This window comes from Loxodonta africana, chromosome 11 (genome assembly GCF_030014295.1).
Source record: "Loxodonta africana isolate mLoxAfr1 chromosome 11, mLoxAfr1.hap2, whole genome shotgun sequence".
NCBI classification, from domain to species: Eukaryota; Metazoa; Chordata; class Mammalia; order Proboscidea; family Elephantidae; genus Loxodonta; species Loxodonta africana.
Window position 1 is genome coordinate 40,678,727 of NC_087352.1, and position 16,765 is coordinate 40,695,491.

The window sequence follows — 16,765 nt, forward strand, 5'->3', positions numbered from 1 at the left end:
TAGACACTGCGCCACCAGGACCCTTACTAATGCATTAATTAAATAAATGCCTACGGGAGTTGACGAGGCTTTTAGTAGGTCAGATAAATGTGTAGGGCACAAGATGAAAAGAGTCGTTATTTCATACCCACAAGAAGTTAAGGCCACGTGGTTAGACTGACTGCAACCACAATAAAATAGGATCGTTTCTACAGGGAATGGTAGATCTGTGGTAGGACCTCAAGGAAAGGATCACTCTGCCAGCTGAGATGAGGGCAAACGTTGGAGCTATGGACAAGAAACAGTATTTGAGCAAATATTAGAAGGATGTGTGGGCAGAACGTGGAAAGAAAGTGTTATGGGAATGTTTTCTGTGCAGAGGAAGCCATATGTGCAAATTAACAGAGATTGGAAATAGCAAGCAGTGTTCCAGAGTGTTTGGTGAAATGAGTGAGTGGTGGTGGAATATGAGGCAGCAACCCAGTTGTATTTATATACACAGGAATTTTGCTAAATGTTTCACACGCACTTGTTGTTGTTAGCAACCCTTAAGTTGGCTTCTCCTCAGAGCAACCTTATGTATAATAGAACTACACCTTACTCATTTCTGCACCATCTCTGTGATCTTTGGTGTGTTTGAATCTATAGTTGCAGCTATTGTGTCAATCTCTCTCCCTGAGGGCACCCCTCATTTTTTGTTGGCCCTCAAGTTTACTAAACATGAATGATGTTCTTTTCTGGCAATTTATCTTTCCTGATGACATTTCTAAAATAATTCTGTGAAATAGATACTATCATTACTTCCATTTTGCAGTAAGGAAAACAGCTGAAATATTTCATATTACTTCTAACTGTGGGATTGTATTTTGAATTCAGACTCACAGATGTCAGAGTCTTGGTCCTTAAACACACACTTGGATCATGAAAGGTCTTACATGACAATTAAATAAGCATTTTTTTAAAAATCTTGTCACAGGTCAGCAAACCTTTTCTGTAAAGAGCGAAATAGTAAACATTTTAGACTTCGAGAGCCACAGGCCACCTTCATTGTAAATTCGCCTACTCCTCCTTCTTATTCTTCCCCCTTTTTAACTATTTAAAACTTTAAAAACCATTTTTAGCAGATGGATATCTGTATTATTTCCAGATTTTTGTATTATGAATAAGATTGCTAAGAACATTCCTCTACAAACTTTTGGTGCCCACATGTTCACATATATATATACCTAAGGAATGAATCGCTTTATCTTCAGTTTTAGTAGATAATGGCAAATTGTTTTCTAAATTGGTTGTACCAATTTACACTTCCATCAACAGTGTTTGAAAGCTTTAGTTGTTCCACATCTTTGCTAACACTTGGTATTGTTAGTACTTTTAATTTTAATCATTCTATTGAGAGTGTAGTCATACTACTTTGTGCTTTTTATTTGCATTTTCCTGGTGGCTAATAATTTGAAACCCCCTTCGTTAGTTTTTTTTTTTTCCATATAGTTAACAGCTTTTGTGAGGTGCTTGTTCAAGTTTTTTGCCCATCCTTCTTTGTATGGATTATCTCTTTTTCTTATTGATTTGTAGTTCTTTATCTATTCTGAATACAAGCCGTTTGTTGATTATGCCTACTCCTCACTATCTCATTATGCTACATTTCACATTTATGGCAATAGTAAAAAATGTACTGACTATTTTGCACATTAACCATGTACATCTGGCAGTAACAAAAGCCAAGGCGTGAGACAAGAGTAATACTTGATGTAGTGGTCAAGGTTTTGTGTCAGCTTGGCTGGATTATGATTCTCAGTGGTTTGGCAGTTATGTAATGATGTAATTTGAGAGTTATGTGATGATGTAGTCATCTTCCATTTTGTGATCTGTTGTGTTTATCCTCAATTTTCACATAATGCTGATTTTCACATAATGACCTGGTCTTTGGAAACTAAGCATGCTGATAAGTGAGGAGTGTGTGAATATGCCTTGCAAATATTTCCTCCCATGCTCTGGTTTTCCTTTTTACTCCCTTAATGTTGTCTAAATTATTAATTTATGTATTTTCTAATACTTAGATTTACCAAAATTTTCCTTTATGGTAATTTTTTTTTTTTTTTTTGTGAGGTGCAGTATCTTATTTAAGAAAGTTTTATCTTCTCCGAGGCCACGAATGTATTATTCTACTTTTCACATTTGAAAGCACAATCTATGAACCAATTGAGACCAGAGGACTCTGATACTTTTGCACTGAGATACTCTTTAAACCTTGAACCAAAACTAACCCCTGAGACCACCTTTTAGGGAAATAGCAAAGAGGCACAAAAAACGAAGAATATTATCTGTGAATACAATGATTTATTAAAACAAAAAGAAAGCAACTATATGGGACCAAAAGGTCAACAATTACTCTAAAGCAAAGATGAGAAGATAAATGGACAGGAAACAGATTAAACAGAACACAATGAAAGAAAATATTGACTCATTGTAAAAAATGTAACTTAAGTTGCTGAACAAATTATGTAGAAATTGTCAAATGGGAACCTAATTTAATTTACTGGGTAAACTTTCACCAAAAGCACAATAAAATATTATTAACAAAGCATTCTTAGCTTGTGGACTGTACAAAAATAGGCCATGGGCCACATTTGGCTTGAAAGCCTTAGTTTGCTGATGATAATAGTATTTCTGGGAGAATTTTGAGGTGAGAATAGCAAATATAAATTCCATGCTAAAATTATAATTATGGCTAAAATGTAGAAGAACGTAACAGAAGTGGGCAAAAATCTTCTATGAAATAGATAGTAAGCATCCTACACAAATTGTTCTGGTAAAACACTATGAGGGCATTAGCAGTGCCGTTGGAGAGAAAGTGAACTCAAGAGTACATAAAGGTTCATTGTGTGCAGGGAACAAGCACGAGGAACAAACTTAGCATAAATCATGAAGTTTCTGGGCTGGAAACATGGGTAGGTGAAGAGTGAGGAGCACAGATTTATCTTTGTTCCAATACTTGTCTTTATACTTGCAAGTTTACATGTTTTAGAGAAGGTAATGTGTCTTACTCAATTTTCTTTGCCCTCAGAATTGAGATTCAGTTCTGAAAGATAGTTGGTATTTAATAAAGCCATGTGAATAATATATGAATGAATGAGACAGTGAGTAAATATTCCCTGAGGGAGGGGAGGGAGAAAAGAGTATTCTAGAAAAAAAGTTGCTACCAAAAAAATGAAAACTACAAAACATGGAGCTATTATAGAAATGTCTCTGATCTGACCCATACTCTTGAGTCTTAGCAAAAAGATGAACTTAGAGATCAGAAATAAATGTACTTGAGTTTAGATCAAAACGATGATTTTAAATTGGAGAAACACTTAGATAAAGTACTGTGCAACAGTCTTTTCTGATCCACACTTGACATTGGCTTAAAAGATGAGTAAATAGCATAGAGGATAGTGGACTCAGAGAAAGTCAGGATACTAAAATCAGTAATTTAATAGGAAGAAGACAGCACAGAATACCTATCACTTTAGGTCAACATAACAGGTGGGAAAAAAACTCAATGGGCATGAGGTTAATGCTAAAAATTCCTGTCAATGTTTCTTTCAACAAATACACTTTATACACACACACAGAGCCTTGAACATTTATTAAAATAGTAATGCACAGTTTTTAAGGTTTTGTTGAAATGAGTAGTTTAAAAAAAAAAGGAAATTTTCTATCTTTGGAGTAGTGCATACTTTTATGTTTTCTTAAATACAGTAATCCATGCTGAAGGATGTGCAGCCTTTTATCTTCATCAGTAAGTGCTTCAAGTCCTCTTCATTTTCAGCAAGCAAGGTTGTGTCATCTGCATAACGCAGGTTGTTAATGGCTCTTCCTCCAATCCTGATGTCCTGTTCTTATTCACAGAGTCCAGATTCTCAGATTATTTCCTCAGCATACAGATTGAATAAGTATGGTAAAAGGATACAACCCTGATGTACACCTTTCTTGACTTTAAACCATGCAGTATTCCCTTGTTCTGTTTGAACAACTGCCTCTTGATCTATGTACAGGTTCCTCATGAACACAATTAAGTGTTCTGGAATTTCCATTCTTTGCAACATTATCCACAATTTGTTATGATCCACACAGTTAAATGCTTTTGCATAGTCAATACAACACAGGTAAACACCTTTCTGATATTCTCTGCTTTCAGCCATAATACATCTAATATCAGCAATGATATCCTTTGTTCCATATCCTCTTGTGAATCCAGCTTGAATTTCTGGCAGTTCCCTGTTGATATACTGCTGCAACCATTTTTGAATGATCTTCAGCAAAATTTTGCTTGTGTGCGATATTAATGATTTTTTTTATAATTTCTGCATTCTGTTGGATCACCTTTCTTTGGCATGGATACAAATATGGATCTCTTCCAGTTGGTTAACCAGGTAGCTGTCTTCCAAATTTCTTGGCATAGACCAGTGAGCACTTCCAGCGCTGCATTCTAATAACTGTGTAGTGACATCTAAATTTGGTTTTAACTTTCACTTCCCTGTGATGTTGAACATCATTTCATGTGCTTATTTGCCATCTGTCTATTTTAATCGGTGAAATGTCTTTTTCCCATTTTTTAATTGGATTTTTTTGTTGTTTTACAGTTGAATTTTTGAAATTTCTTTAAATATTTGAGACACTTGTTTGTTTATTTTTTTTGTCGGATATGTGGGTTGTAAATATCCTGCTAGGTAGGTTATATTTTCATTCACTTAAAAGAGTCTTTTGCAGAACTTTCAGTTTCTCATTTTATGGACTGTGGTTTGCATAGTCACAGTCTATTAGTATTATCCTTTTACCATTCCAAGTGAAGTAGAGAAAACCTGCCTCTCTCTACCCCCCTGTTTATATTTTTCTTAAATATTTTGTCTGCATAGTTTGAGAACTATATCATTAAAAAAAAATGTGTTTTAATTTTGCTTTCAGTCGTCAAACATAATAGAGAAAACCCAAGATGAGAAGGAAAGCCTATTGTACTACTCATGCTTTTGCTTTCCATGCTCTATCTTCCTTTCTGATGTTCCAAGAATAATTTTTCCCCTTTTATTCCCTATTTAGAAAATTTACTTTAGCCATTTTTTTTCCAAAGCAAAGATCTCACATATTTATTAGTGGATTCAATCTCTTAATGCAGAAACATAAAAACAAAGGAAGAAACCAGAATTTTCCCAATACTTGTTCAATTGTACAGATCATGGCAAAATTTTCAACTTGATATGGTAAAATGCTAGTGGAATCTGATAGAAGGGACAAATCTGTGTTCCATCATGTGCATGACTCCTTATAGACCCAGCTTAGTTCTTCTCCAGTGTCTCCTCCTGGAGTTGTACCTAATTTTACTACCAGTTTTCATTTGAATCCATTGGGGAATTGGGCAATTCTGCTCTTGTTTCTTGGCCAGGAGCCTCTTGATCCTGAAAATCTTGTGAGAAGACATGGCAAGGATGGCCAGTGGGTGCACATGTCACGATGACAGAGAAAGGGAGAAAGAACACTTTAGCCTGTATTAAAGTAGATGTCTAGGTGACAAATTGTCTTAATTTTCCTTCATCTGAGAACGTCCTGATTTACTCTCTTTTCCTGAAGGATGTTTTTGCTGGGAATGGGAGTCTGAATTGACAGATCTTCCTTTCAGAACTTGAAATTTTTTTTGCTATTTCATTCTGATATCTGTGGTTTCTGATGATAAATCTACCATCATTTAAATTGTTTTTCCTTTGTAGGTAGGTTGTCACTTTCCTCTGGCTACGTTGAAGTTTTTTTTCTCTCATTTTTAGAAGCTTAATTATGATGTATCCCTATGTGGATTTCTTTGTTTTTATCCTGTTTGAGAATTACTCAGCTCCTTGAAGCTGTGTGATTTTCTCTCTTGAAAAGTTCGGGAAGTTTTCAGCCATTATTTCTTTGAGTAATTTTTCATTCCTGATCTCTTTCCTCTTTCTTTTTAAGAAGTCAGTAACAAGAACACTAGATATTTTGCTATAGTCCCACCAGAACATTCCGCTGTTTTTGTTTGTTTGTTTTTTCAGTTTATTTTCTTTCTGGTGTTCATATTGAATAATTCCTACCATATCTCTCCTTTTCTATCCAGATTATTTCCTCTGTCCACTCCATTCTACTCTTGAGTCCATCCACTGAAGCTTTTATTTTCATTATCTTATTTTTCAGTTCTAAAATATCTATTCGTTTCTTATTTATGTCTTCTGTTTTATTTGCATGTGAAACTCTTTATTTCTTTATTGAGGCCTATTTTTTCAAGCTTGTTTATAATTGTTCATTGAATCATTTTTCTCATGGATGCTTTAAAATCTTTGTTAAATAATTCTAATGTGTCTGTTATCTCCGTATTGGCAACTACTGATTGTCTTTTTCATTCAGTTTAATATCTTCCTGGATCTTGGTATGATGAGTGATTTTTTTAATGGAAATCTAGATATTTTTGTATTATGTTATGAGATCCTGGATCTTATGTAAACCTTCTGTTTTAACTAGCTAATACTGCTGTAGTAGGGGAAGCTGGTGTACTGCCTCTTTACTGTCATGGGGAGGTAGAAGTCTAGATTTGCCACACTTCCTCTGTTGATACACAATGGGGGATTCTTTGTTACTGCCAATTGGGAGTAGGGTTCTGACTCCCCATGTGGCCTCCACTGGCAACATATTGGAAGTGGCCTTGTTAGCACTGAGTGATGGTGTATGTCTTGACTCCCCATCAGCCTTGCTCTGGCACCACCTCCACAGTGAGATGCAGAGATACCTCTGTACAGCTAGGGGGGAGTGGAAGTCCGGGTTTCCTGCGTGGTCTCCACTGACACCACAAGGCAAGGGACCTTCATTACCTGCTGCTGGTGGTGAATGCTTTGGCTTCGTACCTACCCCTCTATGAAAGAAACCTGGCAGGGATCTTGGGCACCTTATTAAAGTCTAGGCTCCTTACTTGTCCTCTAGTGGCATGGGTAGGGTGAGGCCACAGCTTTTCTGTGGTGTTTGCCTAAAGTAGAGAGGCTTTTGTCTAAAAATGTTCTGTCTTAGTAGGCTGCCCCTTTCCTACTTCCTTGACTAGAGAGAGTAGGACATTTTTTGTCTGTGCCTGTTGGTATTTCTGAGTTGCCATATTCTCCAGCTGCAAGGCTGGGTTACATGAGGTAGAATGATGAACTCTTTGTTTTGGCTAGATGCCATCAAGTTGTCTCTGACTTATAGAGACCCTATGCGTAATTAAACAAAACATTGTCTGGTCCCATGCCATCCTCACAATTGTTGTTATGTTGTAACCACTGGGTCAATCCATATCATTTAGGGTCTCCCTCTTTTCCACTAACCCCGTACTTTACTAAACTTGATTTCCTCCTCCAGGGATTGGTCTCTCCTGATAAAAAGTCCAAAGTACATGAGACAAAGTCTCGCCATGCTTCCTTCTAAGGATTATTCACTCTGCACTTCCTCCAAAACAAATTTGTTTGTTCTTCTGGCAGTCCATGGTATATTCAATATTCTTCATCAACACAGTAATTCAAATGCATCAATTCTTCAGTTTTCCTTTTTCATTGTCTAGTATTTGCATGCCTGTCATGGGATCCATCATGATATTCCTTAGATCTTGAGGTCCCTAGCCAGTCTGCTTTCTTCTCTCCACCCTTCAGTGACTTCTTATAGAAGTTTTTTGTAGATACGATGTCCACAGATTTTTGTTTTACTTACCAGGAAGAATTCTCAGAAGAGGAAGCTCCTTAACATTTTTGATAATGGATTGCATTTATAGTTTTTTAATGTTTCCAAATTTGAAAAAATAGAAATTTATAATTTTGAATTGTCAAAAAGTAGTGAATAAACTATTTTGCATATGTGAGTCATATCTTTATTAAATAAGGATTTAGATGTTTGATTTCTTGGAAATCAACAAAATAGCATCACTGATTAATGTTTTATTTCTCAATAAAATCCCGTACCTATGGAGGGCAAATTACCCTTAAGCACTATGCTGTTAAATTCTTAACCGATAAGGTGTAGTTTTATCTTAGTTATTTTTAACAGGAAAGAATGGGAGTCAATGACTCCTAAGAGAAGTTTAGCATAAACTGTAGGGCATTTGAGGCTACTCATGACTCTATTTCTGAACTTCTGATAAGACCACTGGATTGGATATGGGGGACAGAGAGCACGGCTGAGAATGATTGCTTCAGTTAGCAGTGCAAGAAATGAAGTTCCCTCTGATCAGCTGGGCCAGAAAAAATGAGAACCACTCAACTTTAAAGTTAGCAACATGGTGCAGTATAAACAATTTAAAGCCAGTATGTGAGAGTCATGTTCTTTATTGTCCTAGATCACCAGAAATTTGTTAAGTGACCATGAATGAAATAGGAAATTATTCTCTAGTATTTATGTCCTTATTTACAAGATTGCAGAAATTGAATTTCATCTCAAACATTTTTCTTTGCCGAGTGTTAAGTAACTTTATGGATAGGATATATTATAAGAATTTAATAGCAACGTTTTACCCTCGCATCTACTATAACCCCTTAATCTCAAAATGTTTTCTTTAAAAATATCTTACTTTTTCAATCCAAAGAAACTGTATTGTTACTGTGCCTATTTTTTTTTTTTTTTTAATGAGACTATGGGCAACCTTGCCAATTAACCTAAATCCATCATGTATCAAAGAAAACACTCTCAAAAAATCTTTACTAAATGAATGTTTATTGTCACATGTGCTTGATTTCCAAATTTGTACAGCAAAGGTAGTATGAGAACATTTGCCTTTACTGGAAGTTCACTACATGTCAGTTTGCATACACTATCTTAACATTTTTGTAAAGGAGTTTCATAAACGGGGGTACAGAATGGTGCATTTCAGCCAGGTTGCTTTTTTAAATCTGCTTCATCAGTAGAATTCACATATCCTTACAAGTAATTTTTGATGCTCTTTTTTGTGTTTGTTATCTCTTTCTAAAAAAGGTATTGGTTGAAACAGTCTTTGGATATCTTTAGGTTTCAAAACATTCGTATTAAGCCCTTGTAAACCTTTGTAGAGCACAGAATCAATGTGGAGACTTTGTCAGGATTATTTTGTCTGCTTCTTTTAAGTTTGCTATTGAATATACCTCAAATGATCCCAGTGCGTGTGTGGAGAGAAGTTACTTGTAAAGCAAAGCTGAGTGTAGGGAGATGAGAGCAATCATTAGTAAACCCATAACAGGAAGCAGGGATAAAAGGCTAAGTAATTTGGAAAGCAGATAAGCATAAAGATATAAAGATAGATATTCTGAGAATGTAAACAACTTGCATAAAAAAAAAATAAAAGCGAATGCAAAAAAATTAAAAAGCCCAGGAGCATAGATTAATTGGATTCACAGAGAAAAGAAATCACCAGCTGTCGTATTCATCCAAGAGACAAAAATGATGTTTGAATCTACGATAGGAAAAAAAAGGCATTAAATCAATAGAAAGGGTCTGTGTATGTCAGAATCATTCCTTCAAGTCACATGGCTTAGACATAATCACACCAATTTAAAGCAAATGCCAGTTACAACTTCGGGAAGTGATTATTTGGAGATCTTTGTCACCGTTAGGTGAGATGTTTTCAGCTCCTAGATAGGACATAATGTGGAGGGATGTATCATAAATAAGAAGAGCACTCCAATACTCAAATAATTCAGTGGAACATGCCTACACATAAAGGAGAAATTGTTCCCATTCAACAATGGTACCAAGTAATGGAGGCAAAAGAATAAAAAGGACAGAACTTTCATCTTACGAAAGATGAAAATTGAAAGGGAAACGTGTCCCAACTTGTAAAAGACAATCAAACCACATGAGCAAATCATATCAGCAGTGCCCAGAATAGTTTCCCTTGTCTGCTTTTAACCTTTTGAAAGAAAAGTGCTCCCTATTCTGGAATGCAAGCTTGCATAATACCACCCCAGATCCAAAATAACTTATATGTCTTTTAAAAAATATACAAATGTAGTATATCTCAAAGACATTAAATACAATTTTCATGGTGGCTAATTTTTTTTTCTTAACCTATGGTGGTGTGCTCCGAGGTGCTCCTTTATTTTGCGTTTGTATCTATAGTAAGCAGATGCCACATTTTATCGTGAGGAAAAAATCAGTAGAAAATAGGAAAAATAGGTAAAAGGAAAAAGAAAATGATGCTGGCCATCAGCTACAGAAACGAGATCTAGTTGAAAGAGGACTGATGATCCTACCGCCTATTTCACAGAAACAGAAAATGGGTAAAAGCTCTTTCAGTCTCTTAGCAACATACCAGAAAATTCCACTATGAATTTTCTTTTCTTTGAATCACCAAACCAAAAAATTTCTTCCTCTTTTTCATGACTAAAACTTCCACTTACATACTGTATTCCATTTCTTTCTAACTCCTCTTAACCCTAAAGTCATCAACTTTCTTCTCTTTCCTCTACTTATTATCTCCTCACTTTCTTTTTTTTTTTTTTTTGAACATTTTATTGTGCTTTAGGTGAAAGTTTACACAGCAAATTAGTTTCCAATTCAATAATTCATAAACTAATCATTCTGTGACATTGGTCACAATCCCTGCAGAGTATCTGCGTTCTCCCAAATTCCACCCTGGATTCCCACTTTCCATTCATCTGGTTCCTCTACCCCTTCCTGTCTTCTCATCTTTGCTTTTGGGCAAATGTTGCCTTTTGGTCTCTTGCAGTTGATTGTTCTAAGGTGAGCTTTCTTCACTGGTGTTATTGCTTATTTTATAGGCTTTCTATTATTTGGCTGAAAGATGATCTATGGGGATGACTTCAGTTTCAAGTTAGTTCCTCCAGTCTCTATCAGACCAGTAAGTCTGGTCTTTTTTATGAATTTGAATTTTGTTCTACATTTTCTCCCACTCTAACCAGGACCTTCTATGGTGTTCCTGGTCAGGGCCGTCAGTAGTGTTAGCCAGGGAATCTAGCTTTTCTGGTCTTAGGCTAGAGGGGGCTGTAGTTCATGTGGGCCATTAGTCCTTTGGACTAATTGCTTCCTTGAGTCTTTGTTTTTCTTCACTCTCCTTTGCTCCAGATGGGAGGAGACCAATAGCTGTATTCTAGATGGCCACTTGCAAGCTTTCAAGACCCCAGAGGCTGCTCACCAATTTAGGATGTAGAATATTATGTTTATGAACTATGTTATGCCAATTGACCTAGATGTCCCCTGAGACTATGGCCCTCAGCTTTCAAGCCCAGTAACTCAGACCAATGAGATGTTTGGTTATGTCTAAGAAGCTTCAGTAACTGAGCCCCAATGTGCTCTATTATGTATATAAATATATATGCAGCATGTATAAATACGTATGTATAAATATCCACAACTGTGCCTGTATAAGCATCCAGGTGTATTCCAGTACAACTTCCCACAACTATTTAGCAGCCTTGGTGACAAGTTGGTTAAGAGCTTTGGCTGCTAACCAAAATGTTGACAGTTTGAATCCACCAGCCACTCCTTAGAAACTCTATGGGGCGTTTCTACTCGGTTCTGTAAGGTCACTGTGGGTTGGAATCTACTTTATGGCAATTGGTTTGGCTTTGCTTTTATTTACCTGTGTATCCTCTTGTAAATTATTGTTTGCTCTTACTGTTGTTGCAGGATTGTACATGTTACAGTATTTGCTGTAGTTGCACTTTATTCTTGCATATGTCTCAGTGTCTTCCTTTGCCTTGGTCACATTGTGAAGACTTCCTCCATATTGTGTATTGTCTTTCTCTTCACCAAAGTTAACACATACCTACTAACTAGTTAGCGATTCTCCCTCCTTCCCCCTCTTGTCCCTGATAACCATCAAAGAATGCTTCTTTCAGTGTATAAACATTTTTTTGACTTTTGATAATAGCGGTCTCATACAATATTTGTCCTTTCGTGATTAACTTATTTTACTAGGAACAATGTCCTCCAGATTCATTCATGTTGTGAGAAGTTTCATGGATTCATCATCATTTATTGTTGCATAGTATTCCATTGTATGTATTTACCACAATTTGTTCATCCATTCATCTGTTGATGGGCATTTGGGTTGTTCCCATTTTTTCGTTATTGTGAATAATATTGCAATGACATATGCAGTGGTATGCATATGTCTGTTTGTGCCACAGCTCTTGTTTCTCTAGGATATATACCTAGGAGTGGGACTGGTGGATCATATGATATTTCTATTTCAAGCTTTTTAAGGAAGGACCATATTGTTTTCTGTAGTGATTGTATCATTTTACATTCCCACCAGCAGTGTATAAGAATTCTAATCTCTCAACGACCTTGCCAGCATTTGTTGTTTTCTGTTTTTTTGATCAGTGCCATTATTGCCAGGGCGAGATGGTATCTCAATGTAGTGTAGACTTGCATCTCTTTAATGGTTATCGCAAGCATGTCTTCATGTGTTTGTTAGCCACCTGAATGTCTTCTTTGGTGAAGTGCCTGTTCATGCCCTTTGCCCATTTTTTCATTGGATTGTTTGACTTTCTGATGTTGAGGTTTTGAAGTTTTCTGTAAAGTCTAGAGATTAGACTCTTGTCAGATTTGTTGTTGCCAATTTTTCTCCCCAGTCTGTAGGGAGAAAAATTGGCAACAACAAATCTTTTGGAGAAGTCTTTTGGAGAAGTCTTTTAATGAGCTTAAGTATTCAGTTTTTAGGAGGTCCCAATTATCTAGTTTATCTTCTGCTCTCTGTGAATTTTTAGTTACCCTTGATAGTCTATGCCATTAGTTAGGGCCCCTAGCTTTGTTCCTGTTTTCTTCTGTGAACTTTATTGTTTTAGTCTTGTGATGGCAAGCTCTTCACCCTCAGACTGTCTCCAGTGTCTAACTGCCTGGAGCAGGGGAGATTACTACAGAAGAAAATCAAGGTGGCATGCAAAGTAGAGTTATGAAGCAGGATAAGAATTAAATTCCTTTAAAACCCTCTCCACTTATTTCATACTCCACAAAGCCAAAGCACCTGCTCAGAGATTGACCCTATGGAGCAGAAGAATCCTCTTGCCACTAAAGCTTAGCTGGAGAGTTTGGATTCAGGAGGAGGAGAACGTAATAGAAGGGAAAGCTTGCTCTTTTTGAGGCCCAGAGATTGATGGGAGAGATACAGGGTGAGACTGAAAGACTTCTCCCCTGTCAGCATGTTGCTGTGATGCTGGAAACTATGCTACTGGTATTTCAAACACTAGCAAAGTCACTCATGGTGGATAGTTTTCAGCAGAGCTTCCAGACTAAGACAGAGTAGGAAGAAAGGCCTGGTGATCTACTTCCAAAAATCAGCTAGCGAAAACCCTGTGGATCACAACAGGTTATTGTCCAATACAGTGCTGGAAGATGAGCCCCCTAGCTGGGAAAGCACTCAAAATACAGAGTGGCTGCAACAATGGAGCATACCAACGATCAAGACGATGGCATAGGAACAGGGTACGTTTTGTTCTGTTGTACTTGGGGTTGCCATGAGATGGCACCAACTCAACAGCAACTAACAATGAAACTTCTCCAGCTTCCACCCAGAGGTGCAATGCAGCCTCAGAGAGGTGAGGCCAGCACTCCGGGAAGAGTTGTACCCAATCTCTAATGAGGGCCCTGGAAAGCTCCCACCTCCCAGAACAGAGCCTAGCTGGCAAAGTGAGGCCTGAGTGAGTGTTCCCTTAAGGGGTGGATTCTGAGCTGAGATCCCAGAATCTATTTTTTTAGATTTTACATTCAGGTCTTTGATCCATTTGGAGTTAGTTTTTTAGTATGATGTGAGGTATGGATCTTGTTTTATTTTTCTGCAATGGATATCCAGTCTTGCCAGTACCATTTGTTAAAGAGGCTGTCTCTTCCTCATTTAATGGACTTCAAACCTTTTTCAAAGATCAGCTGTTCATAAGGGGATGGATTTACTCCTGGGTTCTCAATTCTGTTCCATTGGCCTATGTGTCTGTCACTGTACCAGTACCAGGCTTTTTGACTACCATGGCTGTATAGTAAGTTCTAAGACTGGGAAGTGTGAGGCCTCCTACTCTGTTCTTCTTTTCAATAATTCTTTAGCTATCTGGGGCCTCTTTCCTTTCCATATAAATTTGGAGATTAGTTTTTCCATCTTGTTAAAGAATGTTGTTGGAATTTGGATTGGGATTGCTTGATAGCTATAGATAGCTTTCGGTAGTATCGACATTTTTTTTAAGTCTTCTTATCCATGAGCATGGTTTTTTTTTTTTTTCCACTTATGAAGGTCTCTTGGTTTCTTGCAGTAATGTTTTGTAGTTTTCTTTGTATAAGTCTTTTATGTCCCTAGTTAGATTTAACCCTAAGTATTTTATTTTGGGGGAGTTTTTTTTTTTTATTGTAAATGAGTCAGTTACAACTCCTAGTGACCGCACAGAGTTTTCAAGGCTGTAAATTCCACGGAAGCAGAATTCCACATCTTTCTCCCATGCAGCTGTAGGTGGTATCAAACCATGGAACTTTTGGTTAACAATCAATTGCTTTATCCACTGTACCATCAGGGCTTCTTGTGTTGTAAATGGTCTTCAGTGTAGTTTGGACTTCTTCCTTCAGTACCATTGGTTCTTGATCACATGCTACCTCCTGAAATGACTGAACATTGACCAATTCTTTTTAGTCCAGTGACTCTGTGTATTCCTTCCATCTTCTTTTGAAGCTTCCTGCATTTTTCAGTATTTTGCCCATAGAACCCTTCACTATTACAGCTTGAGGCTTGATTTTTTCTTCAGTTCTTTCAGCTTGAGAAATGCTGTGTGTGTTCTTCCATTTTGATTTTCAAATTCCAAGTCTGCACATGCCATTGTAATACTTTGTCTTCTCCAGTTTCCTTTTGAAATCTTCTGTCCAGCTCTTTTACTTCATAATTTCTTCTGCTCACTTTGGCTACTCAGTATTCAAGAGCAACTTTCGGAGTTTCTACTGACAAAAAAAAAAAAAAAAACAAGACTCCAGGATTTGATGAAATACCAGTCGAGATGTTTTTAAAAAGGGGTGCAGCGCTGGAAGTACTCAGTTGTCTGTGACAAGAAATTTGGAAGGTAACTACCTGGCCAACCTACTGGAAGAGATTCATATTTATGCCTATTCCAAAGAAACGTGACTCCTGTCAAATGGGGAAATTATTGAACAATATCATTAATATCACACTCAAGTAAGTTTTTGCTGAAGATCGTTCAAAATCGGATGCAGCAGTACATCGACAGGGAACTGCCAGAAATTCAAGCTGAATTCAGAAGATGATGTGGATATTCCTTGCTGATGTCAGATGAATCCAGGCTGAAAGCAGAGAATACTAGAAAGATTTTTACCTGTGTTTTATTAAATATGAAAAGGCATTCAACTGTGTGAATCATAACAAATTATGGATAACATTGCAAAGAATGAGAATTCCAGAACACTTAATTGTGCTCATGAAGAACCTGTACATAATCAAAGGCAGTTGTTTGAACAGAACAAGGGGATACTGCATGGGTTAGTATCAGGAAAAGTGTGGGTCAGAGTTGTATCCTTTCATCATACTTGTTCAGTCTGTATGCTGAGCAAATAACACAAGAAAAAAAATTTAAAAAAAAAAAAACACAAGAAGGACATAGTAATGAAAACAGGAGCAGATAATAGTACAAAATAAACCAAAAAGAACATGGAGCACCATATCATGGAAATCTTTCTGGTAGTAAGATTTATTACATTGTCATAAAACTTTTCAAAGAAAAGTGAAAGTTCAACCCATGGTCCATTTATCCTAAATAATGTTGTTTACTGGACAGTGCAAAGAAAAAAGAAAAAGTAAGGATTATGCTTCTTATACTGATGCTTTTTTATGTTAAACACGTATCTTTGTGCAGTCAAAGCCTTAAGTTGTTTGTCTTTGCTGCTTATCTTCTTTTGCTGCCATCTCTCCAATCCTTCATTCATTCTCTTGCCACAGCCAAAAATGCCTCTACTACTCATGCCAGGACTGACTACTGGGAACTTACTCTCTGAAGGCTATACTCTTGTTCACTAACTCCTTTCTGTCAGACATGTTTCATCATTTCTGAATCCCCGAGTCTCAGTCTTCCTCCTCCTCATCCCCCTGCCCCATCTCTCTTCCTCTTGTGCAGGAATTTGTTCGTCTAATATACATTTTTTTTCACTGTCAACCATGTGTCTGATACTCTTCTAAGTTTTTTCATGAAGAAAGTTATGATCTTCACTGTTAGATAAGAATGCACATTGTAACAGTGATACCATAAAGTGGGACAAGGTTGCTCCTTCCCAGCCTTCACCTCCTTCTTCATCAGGAAAGACGACACCTAAAACTCCATGTTCTGGGTAAATTCTCCACTTCCTCTGTCCATCCACAAATACTGAGAGCTTTGTTAAGGTTACCTATTTCAGGATCATGATAATACATTAACCCAGTCCACTTATCTCTGGTTACTTCTATTGAGGTGGTTTCTGGTTTCTTTAGTTGTTCCGTGCCATCAAGTCTATCCCAACTCATAGCAGCTCTATAAGAGAGTAGAACTACCCTGTAGGGTTTCCTAGGAGTGGCTGGTAGATTTGAACTGCTGACCTTTTGGTTAGCAGCCAAGCTCTTACCCACGATACCACCAGGGCTCCCGGTTTTTTTAGTAAGATGTATATAATCTCATTCTTTTTTTTGTAGCTTGCCTTTTTAAGCTGTTAATTGTGCCTTTGGATGAGCAGAGGTTACAAAGATTAATATATTCTTCCTCATTATGGTCCATGCTTTTGTGTAATATTTTAAATCTTTGCCAAGATAAAAGTTCTGAAAAGATAGACA

General features: G+C 36.9%; 1 protein-coding gene across 1 annotated transcript; it reads right to left on the bottom strand.

The window, feature by feature from the left end:
* Positions 1-5,284: 5,284 nt before the first annotated feature.
* LOC100671062 (large ribosomal subunit protein eL39-like) lies at positions 5,285-5,440 on the bottom strand. The gene has a single exon (XM_003406255.1). It carries the CDS (start codon positions 5,438-5,440, stop codon positions 5,285-5,287), a length of 156 nt encoding a protein of 51 aa, XP_003406303.1.
* Positions 5,441-16,765: the final 11,325 nt, after the last annotated feature.